At 40.5% G+C, this 27,039-nt stretch overlaps 1 protein-coding gene across 1 annotated transcript in view; it reads left to right on the forward strand.

The window, feature by feature from the left end:
• CLVS2 (clavesin 2) overlaps positions 1 to 23,402 on the forward strand; it is a 34,470-nt gene extending 11,068 nt beyond the window's left edge. The window contains exons 3-5 of the mRNA XM_080999752.1: positions 15,994 to 16,104; positions 18,381 to 18,601; positions 22,685 to 23,402. Of these exons, the coding sequence (XP_080855878.1) occupies positions 15,994 to 16,104; positions 18,381 to 18,601; positions 22,685 to 22,772 (420 nt within the window). The 3' untranslated portion in view covers positions 22,773 to 23,402. The remainder of the gene's footprint in view (positions 1 to 15,993; positions 16,105 to 18,380; positions 18,602 to 22,684) is intronic.
• Positions 23,403 to 27,039: the final 3,637 nt, after the last annotated feature.

A 27,039-nucleotide genomic window follows, 5' to 3' on the forward strand; every position in this document is an offset into this window, starting at 1 on the left:
GCACTCTAGTAAATTAATTGCTTTTACAGAAAAAGAAAAAAGACACAGAGATGGGTGGACGGGTGACTCCAGCAGACTAGCACAGGCTGTTTAACACTAAGTGGACCTGTATACCAAATCAGCCTGCTTAAAGGTAGCCAACACTTTGTACTCCAGACGTTGCACTACAACTCCCATTATCTCTGATTGTTGTCCATATTGGCTGGGGCTGATGGGAGTTGGAGTCCATCTGGAGGTCACCACATTGCCAGTCCCTGATCAGCAGTGACCTAATGGGGTTAGGTGGAGAGCAGTCTACAATAGCTCCTCAAGCTGCAGTTCTAACCCCACTAACCTGGAAGTGAGGTCCGTTGAGGACTTCTGATTGTGCACAATGAGGATTGCACTGTTATTCCAAAAAATGGTTGGAATGCATACTGAGTGACTCTTTGGTGACCTTCTTTCCTGCAAGGTACAGAAGCACCTTGGTTGTGTGTGAGAGATAAGGGATAAATACATGGGTCCTCCAGGGTGCCCTATTGTCTTGTCTCACTTTCTGGACCCACATGCATGATTTCCCTCTGGATGTCATTAGGCAATATTTGGTCCACCTCTACCTAATTACGTTGTATGGATGACATTTGAATTCCAGAAACATTTCATGAGTTGAAAAATAATTTCATACAAGTGAAATGGTAGAGTTTGGTGCTCTTCTTTGAAGGACAGCTTGTTGTTTTATGGTTCTTCATTTTCATTGCTTAGCTCAGAAAAATCTTGCTTATGGTGTAGAATGGTAAGCAGTGTCATTAATCTGATCAATTTTGGTAGTCGAGTTGCATAGAAAGCCAGATTCTGAGTGTTGTGATAAACAAATGTGGGGATTTGAACCCTGTTCTCTCGAAAACAACAGGTATGTTGGTCAGAGGTGAAGACTGAGGGCCACATTTTCTTCTAGGCTGTCTTATACCAGTGCTGGGCAAAGCGAGATGTCAACGTGAATAGATGCAAGAGGTCGAGTGTTGGGCTCAGTGCTATGGAGCTTGTGGAGTTGAGACAGCATGGGAAAACTCATTCATTGTGTCTCCTTCTGCATCATAGGGATTATAACAAAGTGCATTTTCATGTAAAAACCTACCACAAGACTCTGAAGCAGTGCATTTGCAAAAAAAGAAAGAAAAGTGTATCAAATTGTATTGAAACTTTGTAGGTAACCTGGATTGAAAGTGTGGCAGCTCTACTGTTGAAACAAAAATCACACTGGAGCTTGTTTGTTTGTAGCAAATAGTTTTCAAATAGTGTAAAAGTCTTAAGCACATACTACTGCCTGAGCAGGCCACAATGAAGCCAGATAGATCTGTTGTTGAGCAGTTCCACATTGTCGCAGTGCTCGTTACACAGGGTTGGGCTCCCAAGTCCCCTCTTGCCCAGCTCCCCTGACTTTCAGGGGTTGGTGAAGGAGGTCTTCTTGTCTGTACAGTGGTACCTCAGGTTACAAACTCCACTAACCCGGAAGTAGTTACCTCGGGTTGCGAACTTTGCCCCAGGATGAGAATGGAAATTGCACGCTGGCAGTATGCCGGCAGCGGGAGGCCCCATTAGCGAAAGCGCACCTCAGGTTAAGAATGGTTTCGGGTTAAGAATGGACCTCTGGAACGAATTAAGTTTTTAACCCGAGGTACCACTGTATTATTAATGCACCCAATGGCTAACAAGCCTAGTGTTTAAAAATCTGTCCCTGTTTCCTTTCCCCTTTTTATGTTATTACATGTAATTGGCCTTCACACATCGCTGAGCATTTCCAAGGAAGTCTGCTAATTAATTAAAGCAAAAATTACTTAATAGGGATCCTTTTAAGAACATACAGCTCTTCCTTGCATGAAAATATTGTGATGTTAATTAACACTTCCATAATTTCACACGCATAGGAGAAGCTCTGTGTGTCATGGCACTTCCTGTTGTCAGTACAACCGAGTGAAGAACAGGGTCTTACATGATGATCCCTGTTCTCCCCCTGCCCCACACTTCCAACACCCTAGTTACTGGGAATACTAGAATTTTCTTCCAGTTCTGAGGAACCTTTTTCAGCCCAAGGGCCACATTCCCTTCCATGCAACCTTCTGGGGGCCACATGCCAGTGGTGGGCAGGGCCAGGGGCAAAAGTGGGCAGAGCAACAAATGGGAATGTGATATTTGTTTCTTCACACACTTGCACACCCCTCCCTATCCTGCAACCAGGAGAGCAAGAAGTGTTCCAGCTGCACAAAACTGGGCACTCAAAGAGGATACAAAAGCATAGCCAGTAAGGGGTGTGGCATGGGAACAAGGGTGTGGCCTGGAGAGAATCCCAAGGGCCAGACAGAGAGGCTTGGAGGGCCACATTTGGCCCCTGGGCCTGAAGTTCCCCATCATCCCTGATCTGCTTCCATATTCCCCTTTCCTGCATACAAGCATAATAACCTATCCCCACTTCTCCCATCTCTCAGTGCTGAGTGCTTGGCACCTCCCGCAGGGCCAGTATTTAGTAGTTATATTCCCAGGGACTGATGAGTTATTTGAGAATTGTCCAGCATCATACTGTACCTCTGTGCATCTTGATGAGATTCATTTATACTTCCCCTTCACCCCTGACCCCTGCTTTTCCGCCATTATGTTGTCCAGATAAGTTTGATATTTGAAAGCCTCCTTAGAGAATGGCATTCAGCATGACGCTTTGGTTCATGGATGGCTGGGACAAGGGGGCAGCCTGGCCTGTTCTGTGCTCCCTCTCTTTCTCCTGGTTTTGCTGAGCTTACTGGCTTATTGCTCACATTATGTCGCAGCATCAAAGGTTAGCGATGAGCTAGCAGATCAACACACTGGATGGATTTCTGTGAAGGTAGCAGTGTAGTAAAAGGTGTTTGTGTGAGATATATATATATATATATATATATATATATATATATATATATATGAGAAAGGATAGTCAGAATGCCACATTATTAAAATGTCTGTGTCAAGGTGATATTTAACTATTTGAGGCAAAGTACAAGGAGGGGGAGGGAAAAGGATATCCAGTTTAGGCTGCCATCCTTCTAAGGGAGCAACCCTAACTGAACACAATGGGATTTTCTTCTGAGCAAACATGCATAGAATTGCACGCTGTGGATGTGTAAATAAATCACGTGATAGGACTACTTTTTAAAAAATCACTTCAAATGAGGGAAGGGTAAATAGGGAATGTTCCAGGTGTTATAAATTGATCGTGGGTGGACTCTCTAGACAGAATCATTGTTTTTTACATCTTTGTTTGGAAACACATGTTGGGGGGGAAACTTGCTCTCTTTAAGGGCTTATTTAATGTTACACAAAGGCAGAAGGCAAATGCCAGAAGTTCTTTTTAAAATTATTATTATTCCATCTCTTTGGAAGTATCTTAAAGCGAAACCAGAGAAATGCTAAAGCTGCAATTTAAATTTGAGTCACAGAAAATGTATTAGAAAAATAGAGCAAGTTTGTTTTTAAGAAGCTTAGCTTCCCAGTGTTGTCATTTGGTGAAGTCATTTCTGGGATCTGCTGCAACAGATTAAAAACAAAAACCAAAGTAGGCACAGTGGTACAATACTGCAGCTCTTCATTTGTATGCTGACAGATGGGAGAATGTATTGTTCATGCCTGAGAGGGACAAGGAAGGGCTGTCTGAGTTTGCACTTACAATAGCTTTCTCTACATTTTGAGCCTTTTTTGTGTAAATATAGTTCTATCTATTCCCCAAAATGATTTTGTAAAAGGCTGGCATAGGCAATGGGAAAGAATCTGTATTTTATCTCAGCTATTCAATTTGTATTCATGTTTGTCTAAGGTAAACCTTCATTGCTTTTACTTGCTGGGTTTTGATATGATAAGGTATATAATTTTGAAAAGGGTTCCTGCATCTTTGTCCAGTGACAACCTATCATCAAACACATACATCCATGAACTCCCATTTCTTTTCAAGTCTATTGAATGGAAAGGGAAGTAATCATCACTCTTGTCAATGAGCAATTAATTACTATTGCTTGTTCTCCTGTAATGGCATAAAAAACCATGCTGATGACATTAATGGCTGTTATTCAAGCCAGGCTAATTAGCAGTTCTGGTCTAAGGTAATGTTGAGTTGCAATGAAAATCATGTCAGAGTAATGCTGGAAATATTGTCAGTTATCAGCATAGTTCTCTGTATACTTGGATGCCAAGCAGTTCCTCACTTAAGCTGACAGTTACCATGGTGAGCCTTGATCAGTTAGTATGCAAACATGCATTAAATTGTGGTACAGGAGAATAAACACAGATCTTAGATGCTTAAAGCATGAGGCGAATAGTTGTGAACTATGTGAAGAAAATTGCTCCATTTCTTTTCTTTCTTTCTAACTCATAATGTTTCCAAAGGGCAGCCAGTAGGTTCTTAAGATACATTAGAAAACTTGAAAATAGACAATTTAAAAAAGTAATCTGCCATTCAAACAACCCCCTGCTCTTTCCTGACTGCTAAATGACTGATCAAATTCGGCTTCATGTTGATTCTAGAGCAGATTTTGGTTGGATTTTCTTAGCCATCTGAAGAAAAAGAGTCACCTAATGAACTTTCCCCAATTGGATTTGCTGCTCTGGAGGCACCACACAGAGACCTCTCTCAATTGACAGTAAAGTTTGTAACCAATGGTAGGGAAGGAAATGATTTTTTATATTTTTTTAGTTCCTCCAAATCAAGCAAGCAAGCAGGTCAGAATTGTTGTAGTTTTGACCTAAAAGGCAACGTTCTGGCATATTGATTTCTAAAAAGAGAAACTGGAACCTGGAGAAAATGAGTGATAGGTTTCAAAGTTTGGTTTGATTTTCTTTGAAAAATACGAAGGACGGCAACATTCAATTTGTTCTGTTAGGGTTTATGGATGGGGGCTTGGCCTGCTGTCAGAAACTAGGCAGCAATCAGACAATGCACTATTGGGGTTTTATTGCTATTTTCCTCTTCTGCTTTTCAGGAAATGGGGAGGAGGACAGGTACACTGAATTGTTTTCTGGCCTGTTGGCAACCCTACTACAATTACATGGTGGGGGTGGTTGCAAATTAGCCAGTCGAATAGATCACAGATGGACTTGGTGGAGCAGAAATTATATAAATCTGTAGCAGGGAAATGACTTTGTAGAGCTGTGACTTCAGTGCTTAAGAAGCTGAGCAGAAATGTAGTGGTAGCAACAGAATCCAGGAAATATGCATAGATTAGGTGACACCTGGAAATAAGATTTCATTGTTGAGAAAATAGCTAAGGGTTGTATCCAACACTACAGTTGCACTTGCTCAACAGACCTCGGCTTGTACAACAGAACTTCCTGTCTTCCCTCTCCTCTGCATTCCCTTTCCTCTCAAAATCTTCTCCAGAGCGTAGGCAGACCCTCCAGAACCTGTTTTGGGGGCACACAGAGAGAGGAGAGAAAGAGAGAGTCCTGTTGTGCAAAGAGAACTATGCATGTTCAGCACTGGACACAATTGCTTGTTGTTTTAGAGTACAACCTTATGCATACCTACTCATAAGTAAGCCCTTTTATATTCAGTTGGGCTTGCTTCCAGGTAAAAGTCTTAGGCTACAATCCTGTACCCCACTGCTTCTTTTTCTGAGAATATATTTATTTGTTGGTGCTGTTAAACGTAGATGGTTGGACAACAACTCAGCATTTTATTGTTTCCCTCCAGTATCCATTCACCTCGAAACATGGCCATGAAGGACACAATAAATCCCTCTTTTTCCTCCATAGGAATGAGTTGGATTTTCTTTTGCTTTCACTCACATTATGATGACAAAAAGCCTCAATAATTTTTATTGCTTTGTGTAGGAGAGTAGCACTGAAGGAAACCTTTATGTAAGTGTAACAGAAGAATTATTTAATGACCGTATTATTTATTTATTAATATCTTGTGGACCCAGTCTAAGCTTTCAGCTCTTAGACTCTGCGTTCAAATGTTATGATTCCTACAAGAGGGTTTTTCTGTGTGTGGCATATATATGATGTAGTTTATATAAGGGCATGTTAACCTGTCAGCATCCTCCGTTTAACAACTGCTGCTTTGAAAAACGACATAGATTTCAAAGAGCTATATATCTACATTTATTTCTGTGAATAAAAACAAGCTGAAGGAGCTTTGTACTATCCAGTATTTAGTTCTATTTTTGAGTTGCAGAACTCATTCAAAGACCTGTTGAGGTATTCTGTGTGTGGACACACACACAAACACACAAGAGAGAGAGAGAACTTTGTGTACAAATTACTGAGTATAATTATTATAAATTATGTTTATATTTATTCTTTTTGTTCTGCCACAGGATGCTTTTTATATCCATGTTATATGCATTATGAAAACCATCCATGTCCATTTGGTGATGAACACTTTTAAGCCTAGATATTGGTGCTTTTGATCAACCCCCACCCGTATCTGTATAAAAACTTCATGATTAGAGTAAATTTAAAACTTGTCTAAATGCAAGCTATTTCAATCCTCTTTAGTTCCAGTACAGACATCCAAATGAGAATGGTAATTATTTTCAAAAATCATTAAGAATCCATAGAGTCATCGCTTTCAGATATGGTGCCAAGACAATGTTTAGGCTTGGCAGTCTCCAAACATTCCCTCAGAGCTTCTTTGTTCATACAATATCTAGCAGTCATGTTTGCACCACCTACACTAATGCTGCAATGGGGGTTTCCTGCAGGAAACATATATAGCAGGGATGAGGAACCTGTGGTGCTCCAGATATCCATGGTCTACTGCTGCAGTCATCTGTGATCATTGTTTGAGGCTGGCGGGAGTTGGAGTCAACACCTGGAAGGTCACAGGTTCCTTGTCCAAGATACATAGTGTGCAGGGCAGGTGTGCATCTCTAAATATTAAAGAACATACATTAGGAAGTCATGATTTGATGCTGCTCCCTTACACGCGTCCACCATGTTCATTCAATTCATCCAACCAACCAACCAACCAACCTATTCAAGCCCTGAACAGGGTTCAAGATGATCACCATTAGATCTGTGTGAGTTGGCATGTAGCATTAGCCTGAGGTTTTTTCATGTCAGTTACTTCGTGACTTTCATCAAACTTAACAAATTGAAATGACAACAAAGAAAACCTGAAAATTTTGTTTATTGATTGACCACTGGGCTTTCCGCAACTACTCTTTGGGTGTCTCCAAGCGATAGATTTGTCCCTTTAAAAACTTGCCCTCACTAATGGGCAATATATTAATGTGATTAGATTTTCCTGTGATGGTCTGATTTGTGAATGACGTTTCCAAAGCCAAGCAATCCTATGATAATGAGAAGTGCATGACACTCATGTTGTGTGAATGAACTTGAAGAAACTAAACATAATTAAGTGAATGTTCAGCATCTGGAATAGTTCAGGGTGAATTCATACTTGCACTTTCTAACAGCAGTAAATTAGTCCAGCATTAAAGTACCTTACTCTGGACTTTCCACGCAGCCAAATCAGTAGGGAGCTGGCTAGCAATATAGACAGTAATGAGGTGAAACACAACATTGTTGGAGTTACTGCTGGAATAAAGTGATGCTGTTTGATTGCATAGATGCAAACACACAACCCTTGGTGGTTTTCCACCTTTCCTTCCAAACAAGTTTCAGTATATATTTCCACAATAGAGGGTGATTTCTTTTGAATGTGAGAAGAGCTATATGGTGTGCATTTGTTAATATTTATTATTTATCAGGCATTTAGACAGTAGATTGGAACAGCTACTAATCTCTGTAATTATGTATTTAAACAGCAGGTGATAACAGCTCCAGAACAACCATTAAAACCTGTCTAATCAATAGTGTGCAACTTTCTGAATGTTTACTGATTTAAAGCCCATAAACTCATAAATGTAATACTGCTGGGACAGCATTCTGTGCATTTTAAATTCAGGCATGCAGCTGCAGATACAATCTTCAGACAAAATCTGAATGTTCAAATTGCTGTCAGCAGTTAGAACAGGCCACTCTGAATGCTTCAGGGAGTTCAGTGTGCCAGGGAAGTTGTTGCAGGATCACTAGGCTAATGGACGTAGCCCATTTGTGTCTTCTGGGCATGCAGTTACCATCCAGCAGCCTTTAGATATCAGTCTGTCTTAGTTATGTGATTGGTGCATTTCAGCACCTCCAGGGCTCTGGACAGAGCAAGCATGGCTTGGAGTCAATAAGTGATTGCTGAAAATGAGCAGAATACTTGTGAATTCTAGTAAGCAGTTTCTACAACTCTTCCCCAAACCTAGGCCCTTATATCTATTTCTGCTGGAATTTGAATGAGGGCAAGAAATTCTGAGTAAATTTCCTTCCTTCCTCCTTGTTGGGGCTCAGATTAATTCATGGAATTTCCCTCTCAGTTTTTGCCCATCTAATGGTTAGGCTAAGGATGCTAATATCATTAAGATTATAGACTCATGTAACTGGAAGAGAATGAATCATCCCAGGACAGTACATTCACTAGCTCCCTATAATTCAGCCTTGTTGATCAAGGTGACAGCATGTCACATAGAGGGGAAAAGGTGAAAATAAATGTGGCTGGAAATAATGCTAGCTTATCACATCTTTTGTGCATATGCCATGGAATATGGTAGGTTTCAATCAACTTGACCTTTCTGAAGATTTCAAAAAAAGTACGCATTTCTGGGGCATAGCCAGCATTTCACTTCAATTTATTAATTGTGATAAGTCACTGCTGAATTTACAGTTCTTGACCCATTGTTCATTCCATTAAGCAAATGCAACCATTCCTAGTTGCCTTATAAAAAGAAAGGAAAAAAGTACACAGCAGGTTTTCTTATAACTTCAGATTATCTGTGCCTTTGGTGCAGAAGGGAAATATTAACTTTATACAGTCCTTATTCTGTCACCTTAAATTTATATCAAATGACTAATAAACACCAAATAAAACATGTCAATTTACTCAAGTCTTGATAGTTTGGGGCCAAAAAAAAAAAATCACTGCTTTAAATCCCCCTTTATATAAGAAGACAGTTTCAGCCAACATTGCCTTAGATTCAGCACTTTGTCTGGCATTTGCTCTGAATACACCCTGCTGCCGCCAACCATGTGACCTTGCACCTGTTATTGACTCACTCAAGTGTTTGATTGCTGGCTCCTTTTGTCTGTGTATCTGTACGGAGGTGTGAAAATGACTTTTTTTGCGACATGATCTCTAGGCTGTCTCAGCACCTGCATCCTCTGTCAATGGCAGATCGGCATAAGCAGAGTCAATTTGCATCAAGCAAGAGCAGTTTTGATTGTGCCTCTGCTTGTCATATGGCCTCACTGACGGAGGCTGCCTGCAGCTGGTGAGAATATGCCTCTTTTCTCCAAGGGCGGCTCTTGACTGTTCAGTGAAAAGATGGCAATTCTCATTCTGGGATTAAAGCCTCATCCTCTGGGAATGCTGATGCCGCAGATGCCATTTATTTAAGAGGAGCTTGAGCTCGCAGATCCCTTTAAGGAGCACTCTGGTGCAAATCTTTTTGTTGCACACTTGGGCATTGATCTAGCTCCGGTAATGTTATTTATTTTAAGGCATTCTGTGCCATCTTCCTGTCAGACATGACATTCAAGGCAGCTTATAGTTTCATAAAAGCAGAATGAATTTTTCAAAAAGCAACATCCCTGAAAACCACTGTAAGAACAGAGGGTGATGCCTAGCATGGGCATGCACACAGGGTGTGTCGGGTGTGCAGTAGCAACTGGAAGGCACCATATATCTATTTATATACTGTGCCTCAGCCCTGTATGTTTAGCAAAATACATACCAGCTCCATTCACATTCGGATGTTCATCTGTGCCCCACTGAAATGATGTGCATCTCCTATCCAGAGCCACCCCTTTAACTGCCTGGTGATCATGTCACAATTTTTATGTAGGGTGGCATAGAGATTAGGACTAGATGTTGCATTTTTTGTTTGCCTTTCCCATTAATGATACTGCTTTAAACTGCTGCTCCTAGATTCTTATCTGATGCTTCCAATTTATTTTGTGGCCTGAAGTATTTGCTCTGTTCTCCTTCTCCTCAGCATCTGCAGTTTTGCTGTAATTCATTATCTGGGTTGTATCCAACTAAGTCATACTCACATAGACCCACTGAAATGAATGCACTTACATTAATCATGCCCACTGACTTCAGTGGGTCTTCCCTTATCTCACCAAATTCATAGCATTTCCATGACTTCTGCCACCTCTTACCATTTCTTGCATCGTCTGACGTCTTTGGGGTATTAACTTCTCTTACTTCAGAACCAAGAGAAAAACTCTTAGAAAACAATAAGGAACTTCATAAAGAAAGCACAAATGTTCTTCCATCTTGAAATGGATGGAATGCCCCTAGCTTTTGTCTTCTAGCAGGTCAGTCAAAGATCGTTGCCCTTGCAGATCATGAAGAGCTTCAGCTGTCATCTCCAACACCTCATTTATCTGAGCACTTCTTCCAACTGACATCATGCTTTCTGTGATGGTCTGGTTGGCTTGCTCTCCTAATACGGAAGTTGCTTCTCTGCTAACTCTGCTCTTTGTCCTGGACTCTGATGGCTCCCCACCCCCAATAATAGACTCCCCAGTCCTCCCTGCCCCTGAGCCTACTCAGTTGATGTCATGGGCAGGCTGGATGCAAAGGAGTGGTGGGAGGTACCAGCTGGGAAACCTCCAAGGGAACCCCCAGGGGAAGAAGGCTCAGAGCCAGGGGATTGGTGGTGGGACAAGAGTGATCAGAGAGGGAAGAGGGGGCAGACTGGGAGGAGGAGGTGTTGGAAACCTGAAGAGGTAACAGGGTTTAGTGAGCAGGAAAAGGCGGAGATGGAGTGCAGTCCAGAATCAGAGGCAGAAGTGGAGGCTGGAGAAGAGTGGGGGCAGGACTGAAGAAGCTAGGGAGTATTTGTCTCCTGCTGTGACCATCTCCCTTCCCTTCCAGTGTTCCAGAACATGGAGAGGAATAAAGAGCTTGGAGCAAAAGAGACAAGACAAAGGAGCCTCAGGTTGTTGGGGAAGCACCTGGGGGAGGGATCTTAGAGACCAGTGGGAAGGTGGGGACCTTCAGTCCTTGCAGTTATTGGTGTTGTCCGCTCAATCTACTGGAGCCTGTCTTTGCATGCAGGGGAAGTTCTTAACTTATCCACGGTTTGAGACCCATCAGCTACCCTGGTCTAGCTGGCCAGTCAAAGCCATTTCCCAGGGTGTAGCCACTGTTGCATGCTGACAGTTTCTAGGGGCCACAGATGAGAGCTGAGTGGAGACCAAGGCAGACAAACTACCCCAGAATGAGCATGGCATGTACCCCACCAGAGGTACTACTCCACAAACCCCTGCAATATTATCTTACATACTCTGTCCTGGAGTCTTTTGGGTGTTCCCCTCCTTGCACAGGCAATACTGCTTTCACTGCTGAGAGCAAAATCTGCAGAGACCTGTGCTTCCTATTTATTTCTCTGTAAACAAGTGAGGTTCCTTTCTTGCTGCTCTTACTTCCTGCCAAGTGTCATCCTGGCCTTTATGCCCATTCATAATTGCCTCCTTGGCGAATATCGCAGCGAACAATGATTTTTGTAGATTCCTTCTGTAGGGGTTCTCTTAGCTCACTCTGAAGGGCTTTCCCAAGGGTAGCCAGCTCTTATATGGTTTCTTGCCACTTCCTTCATGTTGCTCTTGCCTCTAAGCAGAACCGTTTTTGTCATCTGTTGTATTTACTTTAAAATGATTCCCAGAAAGCTTAGCCCTTCAATTATCAGGGCTTGGGGGGCATTCCTTTGGTTGGGTCCTCAGGCTACCAGCCTTTGCCAACCTTTGCCAGCCTTTGCCAACCATGCAGAGGGCATCAGGTTGGTGAACCTTGAGCTGAGGAGATTTTTCTTATAAAAGGAGACACATGAAAAGGCATACCCACAGAAACTTCAGGAGGTATGGATAAATCTAGTCAGTTTATTCAGAGGACTTCATTTTGAACAAAAGTGAGGTTAAAAAAATTAGCAGTCTTTTTCTTGCAGATCTATCAATATCACGAAACACACGAATCAGCTTTCCAACTTATAAAACTCATTCATCAGTAATGAAACGTGTGATCCATAGCTAATGAAATGTGTAGCAACAGCTGTACACCTGAGGGGATTGTAGAACAGGAACAGATCTGACAGCTCCAACTAAACTCCTAGATTCTGGATTTTTCCATTTCTTTCATTGATATGTCCCCCCTCCCCCAATCTGAAGGCATCAGCTGCATATTATGTCATTCTAGGGTCATGTCAACCCTAGATCAACTTTATATTGTAAAATAACAGGGGTAGAAGTGTGCTCTCATCCTGGGAATATGCAGTGACGAACTGTACGGCATTTTAGCTTGGGGATTTAGTGGACCCGTATTTAAAAGTTCACGAAGCTGAATGAGAGTTTCTGATTTGGAACTGCAATGCGCACAGGAACGTAACTCCAGAGAAATGATCTGTTGGTCAGTTTCATGAGTCATCATTGTGGATTCCTCAAGCCTTCTCTGAGTTGAAAACAAACCGGGAGCACTGCTGGAGTCTACACCGTCATCAGCAGCAGTGTGGTTGAAGATTTTGTATCCACAGCTTTTAGTATCGATAGAAAACAGAAAATCCAATAAACTAGCCATTAAGCTGCCATAGGAACAAAAGACACAGGTACTTCGGGTTTTATCCAAAGTACCACATTGCTTTCAGGAGAAAAGAAAAGAAAAACCACATGTGAAGATTAGCACTTGTAGACTGATGGCCCATACTGCATCAAATGGCTGATTCTGCTGTTTTATACTCTCACCAGGTAGCTTTTCCTGTTTTGCTGACCATGCATTCTGCAACTCAGGTGTTCTGTAGGGAGGGGGAGAGAGAGAGAGGTGGATGATTCAAGAAGATAATAAAAGTCACATTTTAAAGTTCTGCTGAAAATAAAAAAGCAAGGCATTCCTAGGAATCAAGGAAAATTTCACATTTAAGTGTGTCTGCTTCACAGTTAGAAAGTGGGTGAAGGGTTTATATATGAGGGCTCCCATGTGAGGAAGGGCAGTATGTAATGAAATCATGAAATCATCATCAGAAGATGTTGAGCTGAAAAGGGAAACAGTGAATCTCTTAGCAGGAAGTTTAGGAAAAAGTCAGTGGGATGATTTCTGAGAGAGTTGGAAAAACATCTTTGCTTGAATTGTTCATCTGAGAATAATCATGGTGCAGGCTTGACTGGAAAGCAGGAAGGTGACAAAGGGTACATGTCTACTGCATAAGAGACTTGGCTGTTAAGTTTAAATGAATATGATCCAGCCTCTTCATAAATCTTGACAGTCGGTCAGCAACTAAAAAGTTAACCTGATTGTAGTACAAATATATCGTAGCATTAAAAATTCCAAGTGCTATATGTGTTGTTCCCTAATCAGCTCTTGCTACTATACATGGATATTCAGCAATTACATTAAATTGACATTTAAAAATCCATTGTTCCTTTGCACAATGACTGGTATAATGTCCCTAAGAGCTAGTGAAGTACAACTAGAATATTGCCTGCAGATATGGTAAATAAGGTTCCGATCTTTTACACACACAATATAATGTTTGTTCTGCACCTGCAAGGAATAGATCTTTTAGTGTATATTTGTATATAATAAATATTCATGTATACTGTATTTGTTTACATGTTTTTAGTGTATTTGCGTATGATAGATCTTTATGTATATTTGTTTAAAACTCTGTTAATTTTATTTATATTTTGATAATTTTATGTCTACTTGTTTTTGAAGTCAGTGTTTTACTTAAGGTACACAAGGTATTCTTTTTTTATTAAACGGTCAACAAATCTTGCTTTTAAAATAATCCCACTTTGCCAGGAACAACACTACCTCTTAGTCTGGTCTACCTCACTGTGTTGTTGTGAAAATAAACCAGACTTTTTTTACACACACTGATGTGGTTATTATAGTGGTAGCCTAAACATCTTCACTTGGATGTAAGACCCACTGAGTTTAATGCAGCTTCCTCCTAGCTGATTAGTTTAGGATTGCAGTCTTGCTAGGAGAATGTGACATAAATAAATAAAGTTTAAGAGCATATCCCAGGAGCTGGGCATAGCGGTAATGTATGGAAATGCACATTGGGTTGAGGGGCAGTATATAGGCGTGTCTCCCCACTTATGTGGGGGTTACGTTCCCAGGTACCATGTAGAATTGTGTATAGTGCAAACACTATCTGAAAAGCCTGTAAAACCCTCTAAATTTCTGAAAACTATTGAAAACCCCTTTAAAAACCAGCAGCACTTACCAGACTGGCATGAATGGTGGCAAAGATGTCTCTCAGCCTTCCTCATCACTGGAGGATGATGTGAAAATAACGACAAAGGGAGTAGACTCAGTACCCCAAAGTGGGATTGCAGTTGCAAAGGTTCCTGGGATTCCTAGCTGTTTTCTTGCTCTTTTCAGGCGGTTTTTGCCCTTTCCATGCTTTTTTTGCAGTTTAAACCTATTTATTTACTTATTTCCTGGCTTTGCATGTATTTGCTGTTGCATGTAAGTCAAACATGTGTCGGGGTGTGTGTGCCTGTACTGAAGCGCACATCTTTAAATAACCGAATTTATTACTTGGAACCTGCCAGAAAGGATATTCTTGATCATCAAAGCTCTGCTGAAACTTAGGAAATCACAGCATTTCTCTTGCTGCTTAAAATTAATACAAAAACTACAATATGTTGTGAGAAGGATGTGCTTTAAGTGATAACTTGGAAAGATGTTGTAGACAGAGGCTATAATTCTACAGAGAGGGTGGATAATTGTGTGCACAGGGAGAGGTGTATACATGGCATGAGAGAAAAAAAGTGAGAGGGATAGATGGACTGGAACGTAGATAGGAAGGTTCACCTAAGTTATATTTTCAAGATTTTCTTTTTTCTTTTGCAACAATGAGGCCTTGGAACTTGCAATTTAATATGAAAACCCAACATGCCAGGGTTTTAACAAAATCATTAGTAACCTCCCCTCTGTACACAGATTCTGTGAGCCGCCAAGTAATGCAGCAGAGTCAAGTATTGCTTGTAAAATTGGTTTGCACGGTTACATTTTCCATTCTTTCATGTTTCTTTAATAGCCGCCTGTAGAGAAACAGCCAAAACCAATTTAGAAAGCAGTTCAGTAGAGAAGCTTTCTCCCTACATTTCTTATAGAAAAATCTCTCTGAGTATGCAGCATAGACAGAGGTTCATAAATATTCTACAGTCACATTTAAAGAATACATAATGTAGTTTCAGCTTTATGAAGTATTGTGAGTACTGAATAAGTATTTACCTGTAAATCCCTCATCTCTTTTAATAATCTATAACATAGGAAAGCAAATATACAATTGTTAGACCGAGGAATGGGACAAACTACTGTGTTAATTTTTTGAAACATTTATAGGTTCCCCCTCCCCAATCAAAGACTCACAAGGCAGCTAACAACATATATAAAACAAGAATAGTATTCATTCATAAAAGATAAATGAAAGTGAATTTGGGTACTTGGATGGGGAAAACAACTTTAGATGGCAAATCTTGTATCTAGAATGAACATATTTGAACTGCTACCTAGCAGGCAAAATTGCCATCTCTTTATCTGAAAGATTGAGAGAGAGCTACTGACAGGAAATTGGGCGTCTTGGTTATTGCTATCCTGAAATGAAAAATTGGAATTCCATTCTTTAAATATCACCTTACTTTTGTTCTTTGCCTTTTATGTTTAAAATAACGTGGCTACATTTTAGGATAGAGAATTCAAATGCCATGCATGAAATGATTTAGGTGTGATAATTGCCAATAGAATATTGGATTTGGAGTGAGAAGGTCTGGATTCAGATTCGCATTCACGCATGATTGCACTAGCCGAAATCTCAGCCAAACCTACTCTAAAAGGTTGTGTGAGGGTACACTTTGCGATGAGAAAGAAGCAAATTGCAACTGTGATGATTAAAACAAGTCCACTAACCATCTTTTATATATATTATATCCTAGGACAGTTTTCCAGCTCGCTTTGGAGGAATTCATTTTGTAAATCAACCATGGTACATCCATGCCCTCTATACAGTTATACGGCCGTTTTTGAAGGAAAAGACAAGGAAAAGGGTATTTTTCTCTTGTTTGTTTGCATGGTTTTGCAAAATTGTTCTTGGTTTCTAGATTGATCACTTTGATTGGCAAGGAACACAAGCAGCAGAGGCAGTGCCCCTGGTATTGAAATAAATTCCTTATGAAACACATTCACTCATTCTAAAACTATGTTTGTTTCATCATGCAGTGTGTCAATGGGGAATGGCTTCTGTTGTTCTATTAAGAGTTTTAACTTCCAAGATATTAGGAAGCTTTGCAAAATTGTAATACACTAAGCATATTTTTTAAAGAGTAAGAGCAATTGTAAATATATTTTATGTAAGAGATAAAACATTGATACTAATAGACTTTAGCATCCAGATGATAACAGAGATTAAATAAATTCACCTTCAAACACTGTTCCTTGATCAATCAAAGCTAGCTTTAAAATGTTCTGAACCTAATGCAGTAAGCATAGTTTAAAAATGCTGTGTGTAAGTTAATAAAGAAGCTGTCATGAAATGGGAGATAATCAAATTGCCTGTGTTTTAATTTATGGGGAGGTACATTTTCACAAATCTTGGTTATGTTGGGTGCAGGTTCCTAACCTATTACTTTTACTGAGATGCATAATGCTATAAGTAGCCAACATGTGAAGCATTGGAGTAAAATACTCCCAGGAAGCACCCCATCAATAACTGGACTATAGTATTTTGTACCAGCTAATACTTCTGAATATCATCTGTACCAGCTGATACTTCTGAATATCATCTCTGCAGATGATATTCAGAAGTATCAGCTGGTACAGAATACTATGTTGACTAGTCAAAGTTATAAAGTCATGAATGGCTCATGTTAACTTAACATTAGACAAAAATACGACACCTGTGTTTTAACATATGGTGATGTACATTTTCACAAGAGTGATAAATGGAAATCTGACCTGCTGGCTTAAAAGAGAAATGGTGGTTGGACTCTGGGGCATTGATTACTGCAGCACTCTGTGTTTTCATTGCCCATTTTCATCAGTCCAGTGTACCAATTTGTTTGATGTGGACACTAATCAAACTCCAGGAAAGTACACCAGCAGAAAAACCCACTCATACTGTATGTGTTAGGGCTTTTTTCATCCTTTCCCCAAGAACAACTCTTGTACCACATTCATACGCTGCCTTTCAAATCCATAGGAAATTCAAAAGCAGCTCGAAATGACATTCTAAGTAGCACTATTCTTTGAAGGGAAAGAAAAGAAAATTCCACTGTACATGCTGGAGCCCTTGAGGGTACATGCAAAGGCTAGCTAGATGGCAGCTACTAACTATCTAGAAGCAAAATGTGGTGTCCTGCTGTAGTCAGAGCAAGTGGAATTTGATGAAGGAAGAAGAAATAAATTCCATGACACACATCACAGATCCCACTCAGTAGGATATTTAAAAAGACCCTGGCGGGGTGCTGTGGTTTATCTTAGATTTCTGAGAAGCAGAGATGCTGTGTTATCCAACTCATTCTTGGTTTTTCTCTCCAAAAACACTGTAGTGTTTCTCGGTCATATGTCAGATTTTTTATATTTTTTAGTCTGCAAAATATGCTTGGGGATATTTGGGGGCACTTATGAACCTATGATTGCCTATTCTTTTAATATAAACACACACACACACACTGAAAAGCCATCTTGCTGGATATATTTGCATTCTCCCTTCAGCTTCTGCCACAAAGTGTCAGCTGCATGAAACTTATTCCAGCATGAGATGCACTGGAAGTGGTCCGAATTTTAAAATTCTGCCCAGTGGGTTTGTATCCAGTGCTGTGTGAATGGAAGTCCACTTGTACCAAGAAGTATTTTTGCAACCATTTGCTTGCACTAGCTACTTCAACCTAATTTTGGCAATCCTCCTTCCCTTTTGTACCCTTCTGCCCCACACCTCAGGCCATAATTGAGAATGCCTGCCCTTGGAGAAGCTTTTCAGTGGGCACAAGAGGCTACATTGGGGAAGAGGTATGTGAACTTCTAATCGCACTGGGTACAATTCTGATAAATTAGAAACCTTTAAGTAGTCCTAAAATGCAACATTCCTTAGAGTTTAGCAGAACATATACATACACATTACACACATACATTTATTAGCTAGGATCCGTAGAATGAGATGCATGCACTAGTGGGATTTTTTTTTTTTACTTTTCCTTGTTGAACATCAGACATCCCCAACATAGCTGCTTTTTGAAAACCTTGCATGGATTTGCCTTGTGTCAGGAAGGACTGATATCCGCTGAAGGTGCTAGCTTGTAATGTCTTTGATTCATCCTTTTAACAGATATTTCTCCATGGAAATAACCTCAACAGCCTGCACCAGCTAATCCACCCTGAGATTCTGCCTTCTGAATTTGGTGGAATGCTGCCGCCTTACGATATGGGCACGTGGGCAAGAACGCTGCTTGATCACGAATACGACGACGACAGCGAATACAGTGCGGACTCGTACAACACTTCTGCAAAAGAAGTCGAAAAGGACCTGTCTCCCAAATCCATGAAGCGGTAAGTTAGTCAGGCCTGTGAAGCAGAAAAGAAGGGTGTATACAAAATGACACCCTCCAGATTTTTGGGTGGACTACAATTCCTGACCATTGACGATGCTTGGATAGGGCTGATGGGAGTCGGAGTCCACAAAGTTCTCAAGGGCATGTCAGTAGCTATCTCTCATGTAGTTGATTTTCTAAACTGAATGACTTCTGCTGAGGGCCAGGACAGTAGCATATGATTTCCTAGGAACATAGGAAGCTGCCATAACTCAGTCATAGTGTTGGTCCGTTTAGCTCATCACTGTTGACACTGTCTGGCAGCAGGTTTTCAAGCTGTATTCTTTTTCTACTTGGAGATATCAGGAATTTTATCTGAGATTTTTGGCATGCAAAGCATGAGCTGTGGTGCTTCCCCTATGTAATTAAGCCATTCCATTAAACTGTAATGCATATTGATGCAGTAACATTTGTTGTTTTGTATTAATGAATTTGAAGTGGAAAAAGAAAACTCCACTCAAGGCAGCTTGCAACATAGAACATTACATTTTCATTAATGATGTAAAATACAAAGAGAGAGGGTCAGCAGTTTAAAAAGATCATAAAAATATTGTCTGCCTCGTATAATAAAAGCCTGCCAGAACAGAAAGTAGTGATGGACAGGGACCAAATGCACTTCATTGATTTGATTGACTATGTATTTCTATGCCACCTTCCATTCAAAGGAGTCCCAATGTGGCTTACCAACAATAAAGAACAGCCACAGCTGTAGGCTACAATTACAATGTCTGGGCAATTTAGAGCTGACCCCACCATTAACAAATCAACAATCACATGATCATAGGTAATTATAAAACCATTATAAAACAGCAGCTAAAACACAGGCTAAACATTCACCCTCACTCCTCTGCACATACTGCCTCAATAATCATTTACTCTACTGATTGAAATACAAATCCCAGCAAACAAGAGGCCATTGATTCTATAGAAATACCTACAAACAGAACCATACTGCAGCAAATGCCTTGTCTCCTACACACTGATCACAAAGGGGTGTGTTTGTGGGCAGCAGCCCCTCTACTGTTCCCCGAAGTCAAGCTCTCAGCAAGAGATTGGGATAAGCCTCCTCACAAGCAATCTCAATCCCAGCAACAGACAAAAGCAGTGATATCCTATTACAGATCTATAGGTGGGCTGTCCAGTAATTGGCAGTGGACACACCTCTTCTCTCTTCCCAGTAGCCACAGCTCATCAGTGTCCAGGCTGCTAGAGCTGCCAGTGAACTGGGTGGGTGGATGGAATTAGTTCCCTCCCCGCCCCTTGCTCGTACTACCTGGTAGTCTGACAGCCAGTCAGAATTCTCTCCATCCACATTTCATGCTCCAGCTGCTCACCACTATGGAATTTCTCTCTTTTGTCCCACGCAGCTGTGCTTCCACACTTAGCAGGACACAGAGGACAGCCTCTCCTTCTGATCTAAGGGAGCAGGTGGGATGGTGTGAAGTTATTGCAAGTCATGGCACTTTCATACTAGCCCTGTGGATCGTTGTGTGATTCCAGATGTGGAGGACAACCCATTGGGACACAGATATCAGAAATTATCATGGGGGAGCCAAGTGAATTCCCCCTTCAGGCATTATGCTGGAAGAACAAAAGCTATGGAATTGAAACACGATTCCAGCAAAGCAAGCCCAACGAGATATGCCCAACTTGTCAGACATTGCTCATATACCTGTGCAAGCCACGCTGTGTGCTACAGAGCTCAGAAATTTAGGTACCAGAGAAATAACCTCTCAGTAACAGGTTAGACAGTATTGTTAGGAACCACATATGTGACTACATTATTATGCTGAGATCTGAAGCCATCCAATTCTACAACATCAGTAACAAATATTAAATTACATTTGAAGGGAGGACTTTAGAGAAAAAACAGCATTGCTTTTCCAGTGACTGCAGTTTCTTTCGGATGAAAAAAATGTTAATGGAATGTAGCTGCATGAACTCTGAAGCTTTGTTCTCTGCTAGTTGACCAGCTTTGCTGAAGGAAACTGTCCTTGCTCAGTGATAATAGGGTGACATGTTTCCCTTTGTGTTGTCAGAAATATTAGTGCAGGCTGGTTGCCAGTCCATTTAAGTTCAAGTGCAAGGGGTGCCATGTGTCACTATCCCAAAGTATCTGTTTGAATCCTTTCTTCCTAAGCCACAGCCTGAGCTCATCCACCCACTCATGTTTTTAATATCCTCCTTGGGCATTTCCAAGCCATCCACCAGAGATCTACAAACAATTTGTTTTATTAGTCAAGTAGATTAAGCTTTTCTGTTGCACCTCGGCTAGTGGTCAAGTTAATCTCAAGAAGCTGGCGCATGTATTGCTTCAGCCAAGAATCATTCTGTTCCATGGCTTTGGGGTAAATACTGTTTTGGGTGCCTGCTAATGCTCCTCTTGAAAAGGCCAAGTAGGGCCTCTAGGTAGCATGTGATGCCAGTTTCAGAGCATTATTAGCCAGATGGTGTGTTGGAAATATTCCACTGCCAGCAGACTGCAGCTGGCAAGACTTTGTATGAAATCTAATCCCCTTTCCTCAGTAACAGGACATTTTTACCTTACTGCTAGCACAAATCCTTGCTTGACTTCAGTAATAGCTAGTAAACCTATTTTTTCATAAGATTCATTGGATTCAGATATGTGTGTTTTTTAATCTGATATTTCTATAGTCAGTATTTTATTTTTATTTTTATTATTTATTGGATTTTTATACCGTCCTTCATCACAAGATCTCAGGGCGGTTTGTCCTCTTTGATCCATAGCAGTTTCACTTCTACTAGGTAGCTCCCTTCCTGTGAATTAAGTTGATGTCTCTGCACTCGCTCAGGACACATGCCCTCTAGACATCAGTGCACTGTGTTCAGGAATAAGGCCTTTTGAAACACAAAAGACTGGAAGGGAATTTAGCTCAAATGTGCTCGGAACTGCTTACTTGGAACACTGGCTCTTCTCTGCTGGAGGGCAGACTGCTGCCTATTTGGTAGAGATGCTTTTGCCCCACCTGGAACATGATACTTTTGCCCAGTTTTGGGTGATGTCCCCTCCTGGTGCAGGCCCAGACCACACAGGAGCCCACTGACCTGCTGGAGGGGCTTTGTGGGTACAGGGGGCTGCATAGGAAGAGAAAGGTTGGTTGCTCAAGATGCCTTCTGCTTGCACCCACCAATGAATTCAATTCCATTTGTATAACTAATGTTTCTCACATTATTTCAACACCTGACTTATTTCTGTATCCAAAATGAGTAAATTGGATGTTGAAGTGAATTAAAAGAGGTTCATTGATTTGTGCAAGATCAGAAGCTCTTAACTTCTGTATGTTTTTATCATGGAGTAAGTGATCATGTAAACTTGAGGGTACCCAACAGAGTGCTCTCCAAATGTTGGTGGACTCCAAGCCCCAGCATCTTCGCCCATTGGCCATTCTAACTGGGGTTGATGGGAATTGTAGTCCACAACATCTGGAGGGCACCACCTTGGTGATCCCTGATATAAGGAATTCAGTGTTGTTCTCTATGGTGAGTGGATCAGATTCATCAAGAGATGACCAAAAAAATGTATTCTTTGTTAGTGTAAAATAATGATTGAAAGTGATTTATCTGTTAGCGTAGACACAATTTGTATCTCAAGGTAGCATTCTGGGGTGACAAACCTCAAAAAAATACAGTTTAAATCTGTCCTGAGAAAAGTTTACCAGCTTTCTTTAGAGGAAGTATGGAGAAGCTGTAGCCCTTTAGGCGTTGTTGGACTATAGCTGCCATCATCTGTGACTTAATAATGACAATTTTATTATTATTGGCCATGCTGGCAGGGTCTGATGGGTGTCGATTTCCAACAACATTTGGAGGGTCATAAGTTCCCCACCCCTGATATAGTGTGTGGAGGAGAGGTGTACATATTTAAATATTAAATATACACTGGTTGTAGGTATCACACCATATTTCCCAAGCGATTTTCTGGATACTGGCTAGCTTTTAAAAAATAAATAAATAAGTGAAGTCTGCTTTCATTTGTCTTAATATCAGGCTTTTCTTTAAAAAAAAAAACTTTTTTCCACAGGTCTCAGTCAGTTGTGGACCCTGGAGTGTTAAAGCGCATGGATAAAAACGAAGAAGAAAACATGCAACCCTTGCTTTCTCTTGACTAACAATGTCTGAGCATCGAACATGAATTGGGGTGGAAGGTATTGCCTTTCGGCAACAAGCAAACCATTGGGAGCAGAATGTGTACCAGCCAGAATCCTATTTTTCATGTTAATGTAGCATAACGTAATGAGGCAACAGGTTTTGCCAGTCAGCCTGGAACATGAGAGCCCTGGGCTGGAAAACAGGGTGGAAAGGAAGAAGATGAAAAGGAGCAAATATCAATAATATATTCTGTTAAGTGCCAACCTGTTTGTAAATAGAGTCTATTCCTTCTCTCTGCATTTGTAAGTAATGGTAGGGATGTAGTACAAGAAAGGGGGAAAAAGAGTGGCTATTAAAATATGCCAGTTGAATGCACTGTAAAAGAACGAAAAGCACTCTGAGAAAAAAGAAAGAAAGAAATCAGACCTAAGTAACATTCATCCTTTTTATACAAAGCCATATTACACCTTTCATATGGACTGCTTTATTCTGTTCAAACATTTTTTCTTTAAACGAGAAGATATAGGGTCCTATAGACATCGTTGTAACTGGTGTGATGTTACCTGTCAATCAGATTGTATTTCACAGACATTGCTGAGGTTCATGATGGAGACTAGAAACCATATGAGAGAGAGAGAAAGAGAGAAAGAAGGTATAGACACAGGGAGCCAAGCACCTTTCTTTGGCATAAAAGACAACTGGTTTTTAATCTTTTAATACTAAGTTTGGGGTTTTGAGACCCATTTGGGTCCTGAGCATAAGGCGGGTCTCAAAGCATCTGCCTCTTATCCAGTCCCCATTTGAGAACTTGCCTCCTTGACTGGATCATTTGTAGTAATGCTCAGCATTCCACGCCTAATACTCAGCAGCAACAGATTGATGCATTTCTAAACCTTACAAAACTGAAGTCTGAATACATATCTATATATTTTTACCACTCTCTACATATAAAGTGTCATTGGTAGATAAGTATATGTAATCAAGGATTTATAAAAACAAATCATACCTATTTGGTGTGCTTAGAGTTTATTATAGATTGTATATTAAGACAATGTCATCGTTAACATAGTAAAAGATTAAGTACTGCATCCTACTTTGAGCAAGATTTAATTGTTATAAGTACGGTGTAGTACAATACCATGCTAAGGCCACCTTTTGTTTTGTGATGTAATTGTGTAGATGAAACATGTGCCATACTGAGAGAGAAAATACATTTTTACCTCAAAAGACCAAACAGTCCCTAAAGTGGACTGAACACGGTCAGCTGTAGTTTAGGGGTATATATTCATCTTTGATGTGTGCTGATATGCTTGTGTATTTCCACCGTACATCAAGACAAGAATGTACCCTACAACTATACAGATCTCTGTCATCAGAATTTAATATGCCACTTGAACAGGAATGACAAGATCTCTTTCTCGCAAAAAAACCAAAACGTTACTACTGAACTCTTAAGGGCTCTGAAGAAATATATTGGAATTAATTATTGGATATTTAAGATGCCTAAGATCAGGCTTAATGCTGCGACAGATTGTGTTTCTATTGAAAATCTTCAGTTTCAAGACAGTAGAATGACTTGTTTGTTTTAAATCACCTCCATACCATTCAGAGACAACCTTCAGATAATTTTGGGGGCAAGAAGAATTAAAATACATTCTGCCTGTACTGTCTTTGTGTAATTCAGATACTCTGTTGAGACACCATATGCATGTCTGCTATCATTGATTTCCACTGCAAACTAGTGTTAAAATGATGTGAGGCTGTAGTGTATTCTAGACCACTTAATGCACTGCTGGATGCTCAGTTAAGAGATTCTTATTTGGCTTAATTTTTCTTTTCCTTATTTAAATTATGACAATAGTGTTCTTTGCAGGCTAGAGCATTGGTTACATTATTGAAGCATTCATCATTCTAATAACATGGTAAACAAGCAACCTATCTATTAAGCAGGGAAACCTTCATGGTGGGAACACTATGATGAATGCATTAACCAAAACGGATCTGTTTTTGACCGGAATGGCTTGTAGTTGACAAGACCTATGCTTATCACATCCAGAGATCTTAAGTTGAAGGCTCTGATCTTAAAACAATGACTACCTATTGTATGATATCAATTGCCCTTGGGCCACCTCACTGAATAAACACTTAACAGGCAGCCATGGCCAATCTAGGCTATCTAGCATATGTGCCAGGACCAGCAACTGTATCTGGTTTGACCCTTGGTGGTAAGTAAGCAGCCTAACTTATCACAAGACTGCAGCCTCAGAGTTTTCCTAGAAATACAGCTGCAGCACCTTTAGCAACATCAGCAGTAAGAACTTTGCATGTCTCTACATGTGGCTCTACATCAGTTCCCATGGAGTAATTTGATTAGATATGTGTTATTTCTCAATTGAAGCTCTGGTCTCTAACTTTAGAAGTTTCCTGTATAGCACTAATACCTTTTTGCATGGCTCCATAGGAATGAGCAAGCTGTTTAGTAACTGGAATCCTTATGCTTCCAAACTGATAAGAGTTAGACAATTTGGAACAGAAACCATGCTAGGCAAAATGAAATGGTAATTTGTTCTTAGCTCTATAGTGGATAAGCTTAACTGCAGGTGCAGACATTTGTAGCAGTGCCAGACAAGAGGACTCTGTCTTGGTGCAGCACACAAAAACAAGAGTCTGGTGTTGAAAACAAAAATGGAACACACCTGTAGTTGGCACCCGTCTGTCTTGGGAGACAATGGACGAGTGTTCCTTTACTGGTGGGATCAAACTGTTGGCAGGTTGCAACACTTACTGTGGCTGTAGAGACTGATGCGGGAGAGACATGATCTGTTGCAGCTGGGGCAGATGATGACGTCTGGTTGAGCTGTTGCAGATGCACCATGGCATTTCTTCTCTCTGTGCTATGGATATATGACTTGACTGCCTGTCTCCAGGCACTGCGGTCATCTGCAAGGGATGGGTTTATGTTGCCAGACTTCATGTCATGTTCACAGACATCTTTAAAGCACAGCGTTGGTCTGCCAATTGGCCTATGGAATCCAGTTAAGAGATCAGCTCACCTATTATGCAATTTCATCAAACCACTGGCAGCAACATATAATGCATGGCTCTGAAATTATATCTGTGAAATGAATAATGGCATTTGTGGTACATCTTGAACTGTGTTGTGTACATAGATCTGGGTAGGTGGTGAATGAATGATCTTTCTGGTGGTTAGAGTCGGGAGATGTTGTGTCATATGGTATGTTAGTTGCTCCAAAGTCTTAAGATTTGAGATCTGCCAAATACATACAAGCTGATAGAGATAGGAAGCTCCTGGAACCCTGGAATTATGCTACAGTCAGTTTCTCATTGTACAATAATATCCTGGCTGAGGCAGTAGGCAAAGAGCTAAGCAAAGGCTTTGTTGAGTGGGAGAGCTGCTCACTTCATTATGAGCTACAGGAGCTATCCTTTCAGGACCATATGCACCATCTGTTTCCCTATAAATCCTTGTTCTCTGGCAAAAAGCTTTTATTCAGAAAGCCAAGGGTTTTTCGGGGGGGGGGGGGGATAAATGAATTCAAGCCTCAAATACTGTGTTTTGTATCACTAGGGCCTGTCCCCATGATTCCTTCCATATATATGCTGTCATGAAATGGATTATAGGTGGGTCTATTTCATAGGCTGAATCACTCTCATTTAGAGCAATAAAAAAATCTTTTTTCTTGCAGTGTCAGAACTAATTTGCCCAGAGTTAACATGTTCCATATTTAAGCTTCAGTCAAGTCAGCGGTGCTTAAGCCACAGTTGACAGTTTCTGAATGTACACAGACAGAATTGCTGCTGGTGTGACTGAGCATAGCTTTATTAATTCCACTTTACAAAAGCTGAATTTCATTAAGGCTGTTATCCTGGCCTCACTTACCTGGGAATAAGCCCAGCTGAATTCAATAGGACTTACCTCTGAGTAGTCATGGTTAGAATTGTGGGGTAACTCACTTTTAACAGCACAATCCCATCCAGGTCTACTCATTGGATGTTAGGTATAGAAAGTGAGTATAGGTTGGCATCTCTAAAGGTTCTTATTTTTGCAATCTTCATGAAACTTCATAAAGGAAAAATCAATCTTACCTCATGAAACCTCTGTATACTAAATGGCTCGTTTTAGTTTTATTTTTGCATTTGAATTCTTGTCTCTGTGTGCAATTTCTGAAATGCATCCCAATGTCTAATTCATCTATTGCTGTAATGAACACTCAGATAGTTCTCTCAGGAGGTAACACCATGATTTTACATAATTCAGCCTCCATA

The sequence above is a fragment of the Podarcis pityusensis genome (genome assembly GCF_964106645.2).
Source record: "Podarcis pityusensis genome assembly, chromosome: 3".
NCBI classification, from domain to species: Eukaryota; Metazoa; Chordata; class Lepidosauria; order Squamata; family Lacertidae; genus Podarcis; species Podarcis pityusensis.